The sequence below is a fragment of the Dunckerocampus dactyliophorus genome, chromosome 5 (assembly GCF_027744805.1).
Source record: "Dunckerocampus dactyliophorus isolate RoL2022-P2 chromosome 5, RoL_Ddac_1.1, whole genome shotgun sequence".
NCBI lineage: Eukaryota > Metazoa > Chordata > Actinopteri > Syngnathiformes > Syngnathidae > Dunckerocampus > Dunckerocampus dactyliophorus.
This window is the reverse complement of record NC_072823.1, coordinates 4,798,016-4,814,333: the sequence shown is the minus strand read 5'-3', so window position 1 is coordinate 4,814,333 and position 16,318 is coordinate 4,798,016. Positions and strand designations below refer to the sequence as shown.

Genomic DNA, 16,318 nt, shown 5'->3' with positions numbered 1-16,318 from the left:
TTGAAGCGTATGTAAAGGATTTAACCTAACTAGGTCTTCTGTTTAAAAGGTGAGTCTGCTTTGAACAAAGCAGTAAGCAAAAGGACACAAACCGGACAACACGATGGCTCGTGAGGGTAAACGAGGTCACGGAGTCTCAGTACCTGACTTGATTCTCCAGGAAGTGCATGTAGCGGTACAGCAGCGTGTAGGAAGGAGACAGAATCCCCACAGACTTCATCCTGGCTCCTCGCTCCAGCTCATTGTCCACAGGCATGTTAGCAAAGCAGGCCAGCCCAAAGAAACAGCCTTTACGGAAATATCTGGCCGGGGGTCAAACACAAAAGGATCAGCGGCGAGCAACGGAAACACAACAGCACGTGGAAGAGTGGGGGCCGGGGGTACATACATAAAGTCGTTAGTAATCCTATGGGAGCCACTGGCCATTGCCTTGAATTCAACTCCATCCAGGTTGATGTCATGAGGCAGGCACCACTCCACCATGTTTCCTGCCGTAGACAACCACACACACACACACACAATATTTTTCTTTCTTTTTTTGGGAGAATGAACAGAACGAGAATTTCATTGCATAGCAGAACTACCTGTTTTACTGTGCATATGACAATAAAAACTCTTGAATCTTGAAAGGAAGTTTACCGATTCAGTCATATCCACCACTTTCATCCTGGCTGCTTCCTCTTATTCTGTAGTAGTAGTAGTAGTAGTAGTAGTAGTAGTAGTAGTAGTAGTACTAAGGCAGGCCCAGTGAGGAAGCCATGACTCATATCAAAATAAGTGAAGCTTTGTAATGTCAAATAAGTACAAATGCATATTTGTTCATCTATCTGCACATACGTACAGTGACTTGAGATGCAGGAGTTTTTTACAGAATCGTTACTCACGGGTACGCGTCTCCCTTAATTTGTTTATTCACTCACTCCCACTATAGCAAAATGTAAAAAGGAAACACACAACTATTACACTCAAACTGCATTTGTATAAAAAATGTACAGTATTAGTCCTGGGGGAAAGCAACAGACCTGGTCCCTGCCTCAAATCAACTCTTCTTTCCCTTTCCTGCCCCAGCTGCATCACAGACTTCCCAACACGAATGATTCACTCACTCAGACCGCCAATTTCCCTGATTGACAAGCGCTCGACAAATACTCAAGTTTCGCCGACTCACGTGTGCTCGACGAAGACCCGAGTTTCACCGAACTCACACACGCGCGACATGTTCCAAACATGCAACTTTCTGTGCGTGTGCTTTGCGATGACAGCGTCGAATACCCGGTTCACTTCATTGAACGCCAGTCAGTAAAAGGAACCCTGTTTCCCACCAGCAACAGCAGGCAGAACAATCAAATGATCTTCAACTAGATGGCAGAAGACACATGATTAACCTGTGTATCCACCTGTTGCCATTCATTCAACAGGATAAGTCACGGCATGCTTGATGGTGAGCACTGACATTTTTCTAATTCAAATAAAGTATATATGGGTCTACATGTATATGTGTCCTGTGATTGATTGTGACCTGTTCAGGATGTACCATGCCTCCCACCCAAAATTAGCTAGGACAGATTCCACCTGTGACCATAGTGAATGGACGGATGATAGAATCGTTCAAACTGTAAACTGTGGAAATGAGTTCTAAAAGTGTGTCAGTGACCCTTTCCATCACCACAAATATACTAATATCTGAATAGCATCATTAGGTATAATAATTCAAGTCTTTCTCACCTGATCGTGTATTAAACGTGACCACAAACACAGCCACGATCTGGTCTTTTTCCTCCCACTGATCTCTCGCCGTCAGATCCGGGAAGGGAGGTACGGGCTGACCCCGCATATGTGCCCGCCCCGGCTTGCTTCTCTCCCGGCCGCCAACAACAGCTGTTGGGTTGCAGGTGGTGGTGGCGGTGGTGGAGGAAATGTCCCTCCTGCCGATATCCGTCACCGTAAGGCTGACTGGTGAGGAACTTTTCTTTCCCACAGGAACGTCCTGCTTCTCCCGCGGCGGAGCAGGTGGCGACGGAGCCGCCTGGTTGGCGTCTGACGGTGGGATCTCCTCCCAGTCCAGGAGCGGGGCTTTGTCCGACTGCTCCACCATGGCGCTCGCAGACTGAGAGAGAAATAAAAGAAGAATTCGACGCCCACAAGAATCGAGGAAACTAAAAGTGCGTCATGGCTGGCGGTGTTGTTTTGGTTGCATTTGTAAGCTTGTCACATCACTGATGGGCGGAAGATCCTCCTGCTCCTTTTCCCTCGCTCTCTTTTGGTGACGTCGCCACTTCCGCCCACGTGTCCACGGCACTGGCTCACACCGCGACCCAATTTAAATGTAATCCTAAACGTAATTTTATTCAAATAAGAATAATATTTATTTATTCAACCAAGTATAATATAATATTCGTCTTGTCCTCAATTGCGCCCTCATGTGGTTTAATGTGTACATATATATATATATATATATGTATGTGTATGTATGTGATGTTTTGTTTTTAACAAAAATGTATTTTCTTTACAATTAATACATGAAAAGTGACACAAACATAAAATTAGAAACGCTGCAGAAAGTTGGAAAACAACGGAATTGTCTGTTATGTGTGACAATTAAATATTAACCCCGTGACGTTAATTATTTAAACAGGAAGTAATTTGCATGGGTAGCGCGAAGTTTCAGCGTGGCGGTGTGGAAGGTGATCCCGTTCGTGAGTATAGTGATTAGAAGAAAAAAAATACACAAAAGTACAGTTGCCTCATCATGAAATTAACATGTCTCGTCCTAAAAATGTAAATGTTTTGTTACCTGGACGTTATTGGAGTATTTCGGGTATACAGACCGTGCCTTTGTAGCGATGGTAATGCCTACACACCCACTTTTAGCCACACTGTGTAGTTGGTCAACACGGAGAACGTGTGCTGCTTATTTGTAGTAATTTGGGCATCGATGAATCGTCAATATCCATGCTTTTAACTTCATTTAGGAATGTTACAACATTTTGAAACATGTAAAATCAAGTCTGTGATTCATTCTATCTGATAAAGCATGACTTTAATTTGATACATCATCTACTTATCTACCCCAAATATTAAAGAAATTAGGGCCGATTTCATACGGGGAAATAGTGCTTTTGATCCCCATTGCTTTAACATTGAGCTGTGATGACCCACGGACTTGGCAAGTACAATAGTACTATAAAATACATGATAACTTGGGCTGTGAGAATCTGTTTTAAAAGTAAACAGAGTGGCCGTTTACAATTTGTGGATAATCAAAAAGTCCAAGGAAAAACTCAAGTGTCATATTTTTCATGTATATGCCTCACACTGCAGTGCAGTTGTGTATTCGTTTTCGCCCCACACTAAGAAATACTTGGCTATCATCGATGACAGGAATGTATAAAATCCACCAACATCCACTCCATATTTGAGAAAATCAATGTTTTTTTTAGCGTTATTTTATTATATCTAAATTATCCATATTTTATTTGCTTTGATGTTTACAATCAAGGCATCACATTGAAAATGGGACAATTCGGTAGGGCAATAGGGCAATTCCCGGTAAAAAAAAAAAAAAAAAAGAAAAAACATATTAAAGTAAATTAATAGCATACATACCTTTTTATCTTGTCCTGAAGCTCCTAACCGTGAGTTTGAAAGGCTTAAAGTTGGACTTAACTTTCGAAGCACTCGTATGACTCGGTGTGGTCCAAAATCCGATACAAAACTGAAGTGGAAGAAGTAATCTACCTAAAACATGTATGCGAATGAAAATACACCCGGTGTCCTATGAAAAAATGTTATTTTTCAGGACGTCCCCACGGACTCTCTAAATTGAGCGCGCATGCACAGTGTCAGATTTTTGCATCGCTAAAATATGGGTTTTGTAACATTCCTACTTCATTGAATGATTTCGCTTTTTAATTTGCTGACGTTACGGTAATCACATTAAACCATTGGGAAAAGAAATTACGACGAGATAAAAAGTCATGATTGTGAAATAGGAAAGTCATTATTACGAGATAAAGTCTAAAATATGAGAAGTCGAAATTGAGATAAAAAGTCGAAATTGAGATAAAGGCGAAATTATGAGATAGAAAGTCATAAATATGAGAAAAAAAAGTCATAATTATGAGTTACACACTGCGCATGTGCCGCCTTCGGCACATGTGCAGTGTGTATCTCATAACTTTTTATCTCATAATTTTGACTTTTTTTTTTAGCATGTGTCTTTTATATTGTAATTTTGACTATCTCATAATTATGACTTAGCATTGGGATATTTTTTTTCCAGTGGCAGGCTTCCATAGATTTGTGAATACTGTAATTGAACAATACTGTGTATCAATGCAGCACAACAATATAGGACAATGTAACACTATCAACGAAATATAATCCTTTTTACTATGTAATTTTTTTGAGCAAAATAACTAAAAAGCAAAAACTACTAATTCAAATCCTTCCTTATTTGTAAAGTAAATAACAAAATTACAATAACACAACATTATTTGGACTATTATGCAGACATGACTAGGTCAGTCAAATCTCCAGTTAGTCTCCCTTCTTGTAATGAAGGCCCCAGCATGGCAATGTTGTTTGACGATATCAGCGAGAGGCTGGTCTTCTCGAGCTGTGGAGAAGAAGGCAGTAGCAGCGACAACTCTGATGACTGCACCACCAGACTGCGAAGCCCCAGCAGCCCCGTGTGCAGGACACCGAGGGTGCAACGCCACCGCAGTCGAAGCAACGCTTTATCGTCACCTTTACGATGCACCAGCCCCATACCCTACGCCTCCTGGAAGAAACTGAGGGTTTGTGACTCGCCAAGCACGCCCAAGGTAGGGGAGTCTCCCCAGTCTTCCTAGTGATCTTTAATGGTTTATCCACATAACCCCCTAAATGTCTGTCGTTTTTTTTTTTTTTGTCCTCCTACAGAGTCTGTTGTTTAAGTCGTCGCAGCCGTACACCACCGTTAAGATAAATCCAAGGACACGGCGTTCCAACTCAGTGGCTGCAAACCTGTTCCAGGTGCCTTCAGTCAACGTGAATCCTTTCACCCCCAACTCAGAGCATAGGAGCAGCGAGCAGCAGTGGCAGCGCAGCTGTAGGAGTGACAGTGATGACGATTATGGACGCAGGTAAAATCCTGGAATTATACACGTGATAGGTGCATGTCTTTTGCAAGCAGCAGTTTCGTAAGTGTAAAAATAAGTTAACAGTAAATATTATGATGTAAAACAAACTGCAAATTTTACAATATGAAATAAAGGAAATAGAAATAACCAATTCCAGTGTTTCAACTGTTGCTATCCTAAACCCGTTATTGACTGGAGAGGTAGCTTGAACAATCTTAGCCGTCATGTAAGTCTAAAAATGAGTTAACCACTGTAAATATACTCCTGATCAAAAACACCAGTTGAAAATTTACAAGAATTTACATGTTGCACTGTTGGATCTTAAGGAGGTTCTAAGAGCTTAAATGCAAAAAGAAGAAATGGGAGTGAGACAAAAAATGTTTTGAGGAAGCAATTTATTGTAAACAAGCATTAAAGTGAAATAGGCTGCTCATCAGCTGATCAAAAGTTTAACACCATAATACCTCTGAAATAGAAATTGTGCCATTCTTGTTAATCACCGCTAAAATTGCTTTGGGCATGCTTGATGCCAGTGTTTCCAGGAGGCTAGTGGGAATGTTGCTCCAGGTGGTGACGATGGCTTCACATAGGGCATCCACTGTCTGGAACTGATGTCCATTTTTGTAAACTTCCCTTGACATCCATCCCCACATGTTCTCAATAGGATTTATATCAGGGGAAGACACAGGATGGTCCAAAAGAGTGAGTTTATTCCTATGGAAGAAGTCCTTTGTCATGCGGGCATTGTGAACTGCAGTGTTGTCCTGTTGAAAAAGCCAGTCATTACCACACAGACGAGGACCTTCAGTCATGAGGGATGCCACCTGCAACATAGCCAGCTGCCGTTTGACGCCCCTGCACAACCTGAAGCGCCATTGTTCCATTGAAGGAAAAGGCACCCCAGATTATGATGGTGCCCTCTCCACTGTGTCGTGTGGAAAACATCTCAGGTGGGATCTACTTGTCATGCCAGTAACGTTGGAAGCCGTCAGGACCATCAAAGTTCGATTTTTTTTTCATCAGAGAATAAAACTTTTTTCCACCTTTCAATGTCCCATGTTTCGACGAACAGCCAATGGAATCCTCCGGCTTCAAAGATCCGCAACCTTCAGGATCTTTGAAGACGTTTCAAATGACTTACTGCGTCCTACCTCAGCAGCAATTGCGCTGTAAACAGTCCGACTGTGTTCAAAAATATAACTTTTTTGCCTTTGCCATCAAGAGATCATGACAGTGTGAATACCTGGTCACAGTATTTGAAAGTGTCTTTTTTAATATTTATTTTATTGTATTACTAATACTTTGTCGATGTTGTTGTTAAATGTGACTATTTTGTCTTTTAGGTTGAAACACAGCCTGACATCATCAGAGGAGGATGATGACTACTTCCTCCCACCAAAGGTACAGCTATTTTTATCACTGACAGCTTCTCTTCATCCTCTGCTGCGTCATCCCCGCCTTCCGCTTCCAATTCCTTTCTTGTCCAACTGACACTTCATCCGGAATTCCTTGAAGGAACGTCTGACGACATGAAGCAAAGCTTGCCTGAACGCACCAATATTAGCAAAAGAAAAGCGTCCGCTTGTGGCTGTAATCAAAGTCAACAATCATCTTTGTGATACTGTGCGTTCGTGTGCAGAGGCAAGCTGTCCAAGCCTTCATGCTGTCACGGTATGAGAGCGACTTCCTGGAGCTGGAGCGCATCGGCGTGGGCGAGTATGGGACAGTTTACAAGTGTGTGAAGAGGCTGGATGGTTGCCTGTACGCCATCAAACGATCCCGACGACCCCTCGCAGGCTCCGCCGATGAGTGAGTCTTGCAGCTTGATACTGCCAAGCCATACACTTTGTATGTGAGCAGCTTTTTGTGATGAAATGTTCCCATTTAAATTGGGGATGTTGAAAAACACTTTTTTTTTTGGTTGGTTTTTTTTTACGTGATTGTCTTTAAGCTTCTGTGACAATGTTTTTTTTCTTTCTTTTTTGTCAAGTGTTAAGATTTCGCTGGCGGTCCTTGCATATAAATTACACACTGTGACTCTGATTGTAGAATGATTTGAATAAGTGTGTGAGGCGTACTTAAGAGAGACTGGGAGGGTTCTAGAGCTGAATTATAAGTCACTTTTCTTGCAAGTGTTGATCCAAAATCAGAGAATGTCAAGCTGGCAGAAAGGTTTGGGGGGGAAGCTAGCTGTGTGTGAAGAATAGACATTTTTAGCGGTGTGTCAATTACTTAGCTCATGGAGCTGGAATGTAACCCTCGTAAAAAGCATGGAACTACTGTATCATTAATAATGAATGTTTTACAACGGGCCAATTTTAGCGGCACCTGGCCGCACTTTGGACACCCTTGTAATTAATCATAGAAAGTGTTTTTAATATGGTTCGTGTAACTTTTGGTCAATTAATCTTTTCATGAATGAGAAACACGGTGGCCGAGTGGTTAGCATGTTGGCCACACAGTCAGGAGATCGGGAAGACGTGCGTGCGTGCGTGGGTTTTTGCCGTGTACTCCGGTTTCCTCCCACATTCTAAAAACATGCATGTTAGGTTAACTGGCGACTGTAAATTGTCCAAAAGTATGAATGTGAGTGTGAATGGTTCTTTGTTTACATGTTTGCAACCAGTCCACGGTGTACCCCGCCTCTCATATTTCTGAAAATAATTGACAACCACTGGGTTAATTGGTAACACTCCACAGGTGTGAATGTGAGTGTGAAAGGTTGTCTATATCGCACGTGTCCTGTGCTTGACGTTGACTGCTGAGTCCATTTTCTTTTCCATCGTCGTCTTAGGAAGCTGGCTCTGAAGGAAGTATACGCACATGCAGTTCTTGGCCATCATCCTCATGTCGTCCGCTATTACTCCGCCTGGGCCGAGGAAGACCACATGATTATTCAAAATGAATATTGCAATGGTGGGTAGACGGCTGCATGCTTTTTAAACGTGCAAGATGAATGGAAGTGTGTGCAGTTTTGACGATCCCATATTTTGTGTGCGCATGAGCCAGGTGGAAGTCTGAGTGATGTCATCAGGACAAAGGGGATGTTTTCAGAAGCAGAGTTGAAAGATTTGATCCTTCAAGTGTCTTTGGGTCTTAAATACATCCATAGTTTAGGACTTGTGCACCTGGACATCAAACCAAGTGAGTCTTTTTTTGTTTTTTTGTTTGTTAGTTTTTTTTTACTTTACTCTTTACTACTCCATGAAGGATGTTATGTTTTGTCCTGTGGTTGGTTGTTTAGTAGGAAGTAAGCCATGAGCCGAGGAATGCAGTCATTTCAATGCAGATATGGATAAAGGTGCAGAAAACCAGGATTTGTTTTCATATTTTTAACATTGCAAGTGGTATGGTATGGTTTTCTGACACACAAACGTCTGGTTTCAGACAAGCTAAACAAGTTACACTTGGGGAACGTCACATGTTTTATATTTGCACAATTCAAGGTGTCCAAAAAGGAGCAGGAAGAAGTTTATTTAATCCTACCCCTTCTATGTCTATCACTGATCATTCATTCACACTGCAGTGGAAGCTCGGTGAGTGCACGCCCCGGTTAGCATGTTTTTCGGTTCACGTGGAACATTTAGCAGCGAATCGGTGGCTGACAAACCAAATGTTAAAACAAAACATTTTTATAGTTTTACAATGATAGTTATTACATGTTTACAATATTTCTAAATGCATATAAGTACATATATACAGTGGAACCGCCGTGGTTAGCAGGTGTTTTTTTTTTTTGTTTTTTTTTTTTTGGGTTAACATTGAAAAATTTATGTAACAATGTTGCCTATTTTTACATGCATTCTCAGGTCAGCGTACAATACGCCGCCCGTCTTGTTAATACACTGTGCGAGTCCGTGTTTTTTTAGTTTTTAAATCAATAAACGTGCCTTCCCTGTTAGCATCCTATGAGCTAGTTCAACAAAATGTCAACCAAAAGTCAGCTACATTATGTCGCCAGTATGTGATGTCATCAGCGGTTGGAATGTTAACGCAAAACATGTTTTTATAGTTTTATATGCATAAAAAAATATTCTAAATGCATATAAATGACGAATGAAAGGGATGAATGAACATTTAGGGTTACTTTTACCCCCACTGAAGACCTGACTGTTCCCAAAAACACAATGTGGCAGCGAGATCAACCCCCACCACTTTTCATCATTTCTTCAATGAAGAAAAAGTAAAAGTACCCTTGAAGGAAAACTGCACTCTTTTGTAATTTTGCACATCATCCACAATCCTTATGTGAGACATGAACACGTCTTTTTCTTTCTGTTCATTCTAAAGATGTCAAAACAGATAGCTATTAATGCATGTAATGGGTCCGCTATTAAAACGCCTCAGCATTAAAGACGTCAAATGTATGTGCAGGCAATATATTCATTTGCCAGCGTTCTGTCTCAAGCACACTGGGCGTGGGTGAGAGTGAGGAAGAGGATGAAGGAACCCATCCAGCAGGAGTCACATACAAAATTGGTATGTTTTGTGTATGATGGGTACATGGCATGATACTGTATGTGTAAGAGGTGCATCCGTATTACTCTTTTTCCTCCACACAGGAGATCTGGGTCATGTGACCTCAAGCAATTCTCCTCAAGTTGAAGAGGGGGACAGCCGCTTTCTGGCCACTGAGGTTCTGCATGAGGTAAAATGGAGCCATTGAAAATAAATATCTACAAGGTGTAGTTGAAGTGTTTGTCTTTCTCGTGTGCGCTAGGATTACGGCAATCTTCCCATGGCGGACATCTTTGCTTTGGGCCTCACAGTGCTACTGGCAGCAGGCGCTCCTCCAATGCCCCAAAATGGAGAGGAGTGGCACCGCCTCAGAGAGGGGAACCTCCCCATGCTTCCAAGGGAGCTCTCTGCTCCCTTCCGCAGTCTGCTCCAGGTACCCCCCTTTCCTCTGTGAAGCTTTGGTTCGTATGGCAGAAAATCACTTGTTCACTCTGGTTGGTTGAATTTGAACCTTTTTTTTTGTTTAGTTGTTGTTGGATCCAGACCCGACCAAACGGCCTTCTGCTCGGCAGCTTTGCAAGCACAGTGTCTTGAGACAGGAGAGGACCGGGAGGCTGGCGGCTGAGCTACGTCGAGAACTCAATGTGGAGAAGTTCAGGACAGCCATGCTTGAAAAGTAAGAGGGCAAAGTATGACCATGAGACATGTATCGTGTTGAGAGGTAGTACAAGTAGAATCTCTAAAGCCAAACTTCAGAAATTCCTCATGATTTTCTCCCAATAATATACTGTATGAATTGTAATCGTCTGTTCCAGTGTCAGTCTGCATCATAGTAGCTTTAATTAACTGTACAGTGATTTAAGTTGCAGTTTAATCATTAACCGCTGTACTTTGGAAGTCGCGTTCTATGCTGGCGCAGCATGATGACACAGTCACAGCTGCTCCGTTTCAAACTGCTTTCAAAGCTGCAAACTTCACACTGCGCATGAGTTTTTGAATGGTGTAAAATCAGTAGTATTGACCACGATTTATCAGTGTCGTCACGTTTGTTGCTCAGTTATATGCGCTTTTGGTGCAGGATGAAAGGAAAGGCACCCGCTTTTAAAGCAAAAGTAAACGGTAGGCCTGTCAATTGATTTAAATATTTAATCGCGATTAATCAAATTTGGTCCATAGTTAACTCAAAATTGTATTTAATCGCAGATGAAAGTTATCTAAAATAAGTAGGAATGTAAATCTCTTTGTGGTAAACGATTCGATACACAATTACAACAATAATTACATCAAATTTTATGTAAAGGGATATTAATCTTGGAAATATGGGCCATTATTTTATTCAAAAATAATGTACAGTTAGAAAAGTTAAAAGTTTACTGTGAGCAGCGATTTGCCCCACTTTAACAGTCACTGAATGCACTTTCTCCTGTTCTCACATGCTGCATTCCTCTCCGAGAGAAATTCACACAAATGGACTAGTATACTGTATATTTACCCTTCTTCTTTCACCTCATATTTGCTCCCAAATGATGTGGGAATGCAGACAGGTAAGATTTGATGACCTTATTGAGGGATAATGTGCATATTTGTGGTACACAACCTGTCTGAAAAACAAGTCCAGGCTAGTACTGGTGGATGGTGGCTCTGTATTCATTTTGTGCTTTTAATTTGATGTTCCACAATACAGAATAAATAAGATCAATTAGATCACTATAATGTATGTATGTTTGTATGTTTGTATGTTCTGCATGTTTTACTTATGTGTTGATGGCTAGCTAGTGTGCAGCTAATGCTAGCACTGCCAGCTCAGCCGTGGTCACATTGACAGCAGCCCCCAAATAGCTGTCCTCGGTTATGCCTGCCGTCAACTAGCAGCTCGTACCCAAATTTTAGCCCTCGGTTCCAAGCAAGAAATCAGAAAGGGACAGCTTGCATCTTAAAAAAATAAATTTAAAAAATCACTGGTTAGTTGGGACACTGGTATGCCAAGGTACTACTGTAGAAATGGCAATAAAAAATACCGGGAGTGCTTTGGTACAGTCTCGCTTCTCTCTGGCAAGTCGACAAAGACGTAGTCCATGACAATTTCAATCACAGCGAAAGTAGATACATAACTTTGGTCTTGTTGCGAGAGCCATCGGCTAAGCACACCAATCAAAATACGCCTTTCTTTTCTGCTCAATATTTGCTTTTGTTGCTTGTAGCTACATGGTCACCCCTGCTTCCTCAAACTATGGCGTCGGCTGAGGGTCAAACAGGACGTGTGCACATTTAATCGCATGTAAAAAAAATAAAAATAGTGCCATTGAAGGAAACGGTTAACGCGTTAACTTTGACATCCCTAGTAAACAGGCATTGAAACCTAACACCACCGTCCAAAGCATTACAGGCTGTAAAGGTTGGAGACAAAGGGGGTTAGGATAAACCAACACTGCCATGCTTGCGCTTGGGGATGAAGCTCGATTGATTATACCTTTTTTTTTTTTTTATTTAGTTAGTTCTTTTAAAAAGTACTATGAGCCTTTCCAGAATCACATTTAAAAAAATAATAGAAAAATAAATTTTAAAAAGCATAACATAAGCCAAAATAAAATCATAGCTTCTGGAATCAATCATTCTTGATGCTCGCTGAGTTGAAATTTGGCAAAGGTCTTGCGTAACAGATTTTTGTGCAAATTTACAGGTTGACCTCTGAATGATATAACTGCCAAGGCGTTCAGTTCACGGGCCATGCTGAAAAATCGTGAACAATCGTCACTAAAAGTGCAGGATGCAAACTAGATTGTATCTTATGTTGCCAGCATTATGGGAGGTGCTTTTCTGAGTGCACTACTATGACCATTAGGTGTCACTTCCTTATTTGTTGAGTGCATTACTAAATATGACCATTAGGCGTCATTTATTTATTATGTACTTTGCATGCCCTGCTAAATGTGACCATTAGGTGTGACTACTTTGTCGATTATTTTGAGTGCACTACTAACTGTGATCATTAGCTGTTATTTATTCTTTCTTTGAGTTATTACTAAACCTGACCATTAGGTGTCACTACTTTATTAGTCATTATTTCGCGTGCACTACTAAATATGACCATTAGGTGTCACTTTTTGTAATCATTCATTGCTTTGGTTGCAGTGGTAATTGAGGTGCACTACTAAATATGCCCATCAGGTGTCCCTTTTTTCATTCTTTACTTCCAAATAAGTTTAATTTGCGTTGGGGTGGGAGATACTGCTTCATTATGCATTAATTTTAGTAGGCATTCGCTTATGATACTTATTAAAATGCTATGATTATCTCCACAGGGAGCTCCAGGAGGCCCGTGAGGCTGCTGAGTCCCACAAGCAGAGCCCTGTGTCTGCACTACAGCTTCCTGCCAAGATGGGGTCAGGAGTAAGGCTTGTGGGCAGGAAAACGGCACGGTCCATGAGCTTTGGTTGTCCTGGAGTGTGATGAGGGGATGTCTTACCTCCAATACGTGCTTGTTCACGCAAACCGTCAGTTTGATGTGATACTAAACCACCACTGTACTTCACTTTTAATATTGTTTTTTAAGTGTGAATAAACATTTTAAGAATTTTATCTTGTGATGTTGTCGTTGCTGTTTGTTTCCTTTTTAATTCAACATGTACTTTTGTTTTTTAGACAAACTACAGCAGGGACTTTCCAGTTATTGCAAAACTCAACTGTGGTTTAGCTTCCTGTTTAAATGTTTCATTTCCACTTCATGTATCTATTCACTTTGTTCTACATCATATTGGTCTGTAGACTTTAACTTGGCAGAAAAGTGATGCTTTGTTTATTGCTGTTTACAGTTTATAAGTATTTAATATGGCGCGACCAGACAATTTGAATATTCAATGAGTGAAGAAGTCGAGAAGATCCACCTACCAGTGACTTCTGCTTGAGGGAGACAGAATGCCCCTCAGATGAAGAGCTGATGCTTGTCTGTATGGTGCACCAACTTATTTTTCTTCAACTTTTAACTACAAAAAATGTCTCTGAGGTGGAAGGAGTTTGCTTTAGGCTGTATTTGGGCTATGTTCGAACTTTGCTAGCATTAGCTAGCCTGTGAGCTAACTTAGCTAGACGTGACGAAGTAGGTAAGGCTACTTAGCTTTAGCGTTAGCAGCGTCTTCAGATGTTTGTCCACGCTTGTTTCTCTTCCGTATGAGATGTTTTAGAAGTTCTCTAGTGACTTTATGAACAGAGTAGCAGTCTTAACAACCATTCTTTTCTCGCCCCAGCTTGAGGAACTTTAAATGGAGGATCTCACCAAGTTGTCCAGCGAGCAAAACGCCGCCTTGGTGGTGCTGAGCTTCCTCCAGGCGAACTGCAGCAACGTGGAGTATAACAAGGCAGTTATCTCCTTGGGCAAAGAACTCACTGACACTTGGATTGAAAGTTGTGATGACGACGGAGCCATTGAAAGCGACGGACACCTGCCCAGCACCAGCATCGCGGCTGCCATCGACCACTTAGAGCCGCTGGTGGAACTTCACTGGCCTGGTGAGTCCACTGTGTATTTATTTAGTACTATATTTCTATATGTGACCGAATAATATATAAATTGCCATATTTAATTGCCAATGGATGTTGTAGATAAGGTTTACATTGACCAAACACATCACATGTATAACAAGGCTTATCAACTGTACAACAGTGGCCCCTAGAGGCTTTTCACAAAATCACCACCGGGTGGGGGTATGTGTACGCGACATACAATGACGTTTGAGACCTGAATAAACAAATAAAAAACAATGCATTGAATCCAAACCAATATCCTTCTGTAGGTGGTCAAGAGGAAGCAGCAGCCCTGCAGGAGGTCGCCGCACGGCTGAGAGAAATCGCTGACCAATTTCAGCAGCATGTTGTGGATCAGGCGGCACGAAACTTGCACAGGAGCGTCATGTCCACACCCAGTGACGTATGCGCTAAAATTTAGTAGGCACACCTGCACACCCAATCCGACAGTGTTTCCCAACCATTATGAAGCCATGGCGCATACAGTATTTGACGTTACAGGAATCTTGGCTGCACACCGGGAGTGTTGGCTGTAGGCATTAAACATAAGTGCTACTAACTTATTTATTAATTACTTACAATAACTCTTTTGGGGACTGAGATAAGTGAAGTAGGATCATATTTTCATAGAGCATAGAAAACCTGTTTATGACCTTCTAAATATGGTTTTTAACATTACCAAAGCCCTATAAACATGAAACAACACCCCTATATTTGTGATATATTCAATTCTGTATTATAGTGTTTTAAAGTAATTTCTGTTGTAATTTACTTTTTTTTTTAACCTTCTAAGTAATCGGAGGGCTGAGGCCTAATGTTGAACCCTTTCCATTTTTCCACTTCATGTAAGCAGTATGAAGGGCAGTGCCTGTAGATGGGGCCCATCTGACACACATCCTGTCCTGATGTGCGCTGGGCACAAATAGCTATGAATCTTAAACTGCTACAACCCCATGAAAGGATTGAATTTTGTGTTTTCAGTATTTTAAAAAGCCCCATTTTTTTTGGTCCAATTTTCAATGAAATGCTTGAAAGTTACAGTATTTTTCCTGACTGAATAGCTCGCAGTAGCAGTGAAACTTTGCTAAAATCGTACACAAAAGGTGTTTTCCTTTCATTTCTGTGCTGTTGCCAAATATAATTTAGTTGATTTAAAACCTACAGATTATATAATAATAATGGATTAGATTTTATTGCGCTTTTCAAGCCACCTAGAGCTCTTCAAAATGATGTGAACACATTATTCATTCACTCTTCAGCCACATACTGGTGGTGGTAATCTACACTTGCAGCTGTGGACAGCTGCCCAGGGGTAGTCTGACTTGTAAAACGTGGCTGCCAATTCACGCCTACGGCCTCTCCGACCACCACCACCACCAAACATTCATATTATTTTATTGTAAAACGAAAGAGTGCTTTGTGTTTTCAGACGTCTTACGAAAAGGACGGGGTACAGCGACTATGGTGTATTCAAGGGCCACCAGACAAAGTGTGAATCTCAACATTTGATGAAAAAACATTATCAGTGATGCAAAAAGGCATAAACATGTCGGAATTGTGGTATTTTTAAACAGTGGTGCATGTATACTGTACACTATACCTGTATTATCAGATAATTATGAATTACCAACATAAGGTGATGTTTTCTGAATTTTTTTTTCTCCATTTCATTGTTTCTTTGTCTACTTTACTCCTACTTTAATACTGTTGATTCTGAAGATGGTCATGTCCCACACACTGTACTGACAGGTCCATTCATTGTGTTGTTTTTTGCAGCAGTGGCTTGACCTCCTCAGATGTGAGGTGCAGAGGGCCATGAGGCAAGGAGTTGGTCTGGAGCAGCTGCCCCAGGAAAGGGTCATGATGGCCCTCAGCCTCACCTTGGTGAAGCAGGTGTGTGAACACGCCCCGCGACTGCTCAGAGGCCTCTTTAACACGGCGCTGCAGTACATCAGCCCTCAAAGGGCGCTGTGACTTTATTTTCATGTGTACTGGAAAAACGGGAATGTGAACAAACGAAACCACTTTTTGACCCTGAAAAGTGCGGATGCGTTGTTTGAATGTTAAGTCTTATTTTGAAAACAGGAAATGGTGTGGTTTGAGTTGGTGTGAATTTTGACGTTTACAATGAATTTGTTGTTCCAAAGTACTGTACAGACAATGAAATGACCTCTGCTTTGCTCACATGTTGAAGTAAATGGGGTTTTGGAATCATA

At 41.3% G+C, this 16,318-nt stretch overlaps 2 protein-coding genes and 1 long non-coding RNA gene across 10 annotated transcripts in view; 1 reads left to right on the top strand and 2 right to left on the bottom strand.

The window, feature by feature from the left end:
• Window positions 1-2,279, bottom strand: part of dennd11 (DENN domain containing 11) — a 15,496-nt gene extending 13,217 nt beyond the window's left edge. The window contains exons 1-3 of the mRNA XM_054775622.1: window positions 1,726-2,279; window positions 389-488; window positions 144-302 (exon numbers count right to left, since the gene is read on the bottom strand). Of these exons, the coding sequence (XP_054631597.1) occupies window positions 144-302; window positions 389-488; window positions 1,726-2,095 (629 nt within the window). The 5' untranslated portion in view covers window positions 2,096-2,279. The remainder of the gene's footprint in view (window positions 1-143; window positions 303-388; window positions 489-1,725) is intronic.
• Window positions 1,817-16,318, top strand: wee2 (WEE2 oocyte meiosis inhibiting kinase). 7 transcript variants are annotated; one of them, XM_054775613.1, is made up of 15 exons: window positions 1,817-2,696; window positions 4,564-4,826; window positions 4,924-5,126; window positions 6,467-6,524; window positions 6,763-6,932; window positions 7,918-8,039; window positions 8,133-8,267; window positions 9,498-9,602; window positions 9,686-9,771; window positions 9,844-10,014; window positions 10,109-10,257; window positions 11,108-11,125; window positions 12,884-14,087; window positions 14,372-14,505; window positions 15,879-16,318. In XM_054775613.1, exons 1-13 carry the CDS (start codon window positions 2,648-2,650, stop codon window positions 13,029-13,031), a joined length of 1,677 nt encoding a protein of 558 aa, XP_054631588.1. In that variant the 5' UTR covers window positions 1,817-2,647; the 3' UTR covers window positions 13,032-14,087; window positions 14,372-14,505; window positions 15,879-16,318. The 7 variants fall into 7 exon arrangements, with proteins under 7 accessions (XP_054631588.1, XP_054631586.1, XP_054631589.1 ...); XM_054775611.1 differs by having other exon boundaries at window positions 1,817-4,826; window positions 12,884-13,528; window positions 13,826-14,087; XM_054775614.1 differs by having other exon boundaries at window positions 1,817-4,826; window positions 12,884-13,533; window positions 13,826-14,087.
• LOC129181025 (uncharacterized) lies at window positions 5,504-14,192 on the bottom strand. 2 transcript variants are annotated; one of them, XR_008570344.1, is made up of 3 exons: window positions 13,855-14,192; window positions 13,470-13,776; window positions 5,504-10,249 (listed from the first exon to the last, which is right to left on the bottom strand). It is a non-coding gene; the product is annotated as an uncharacterized LOC129181025 (long non-coding RNA). The 2 variants fall into 2 exon arrangements; XR_008570345.1 differs by having other exon boundaries at window positions 5,504-7,992.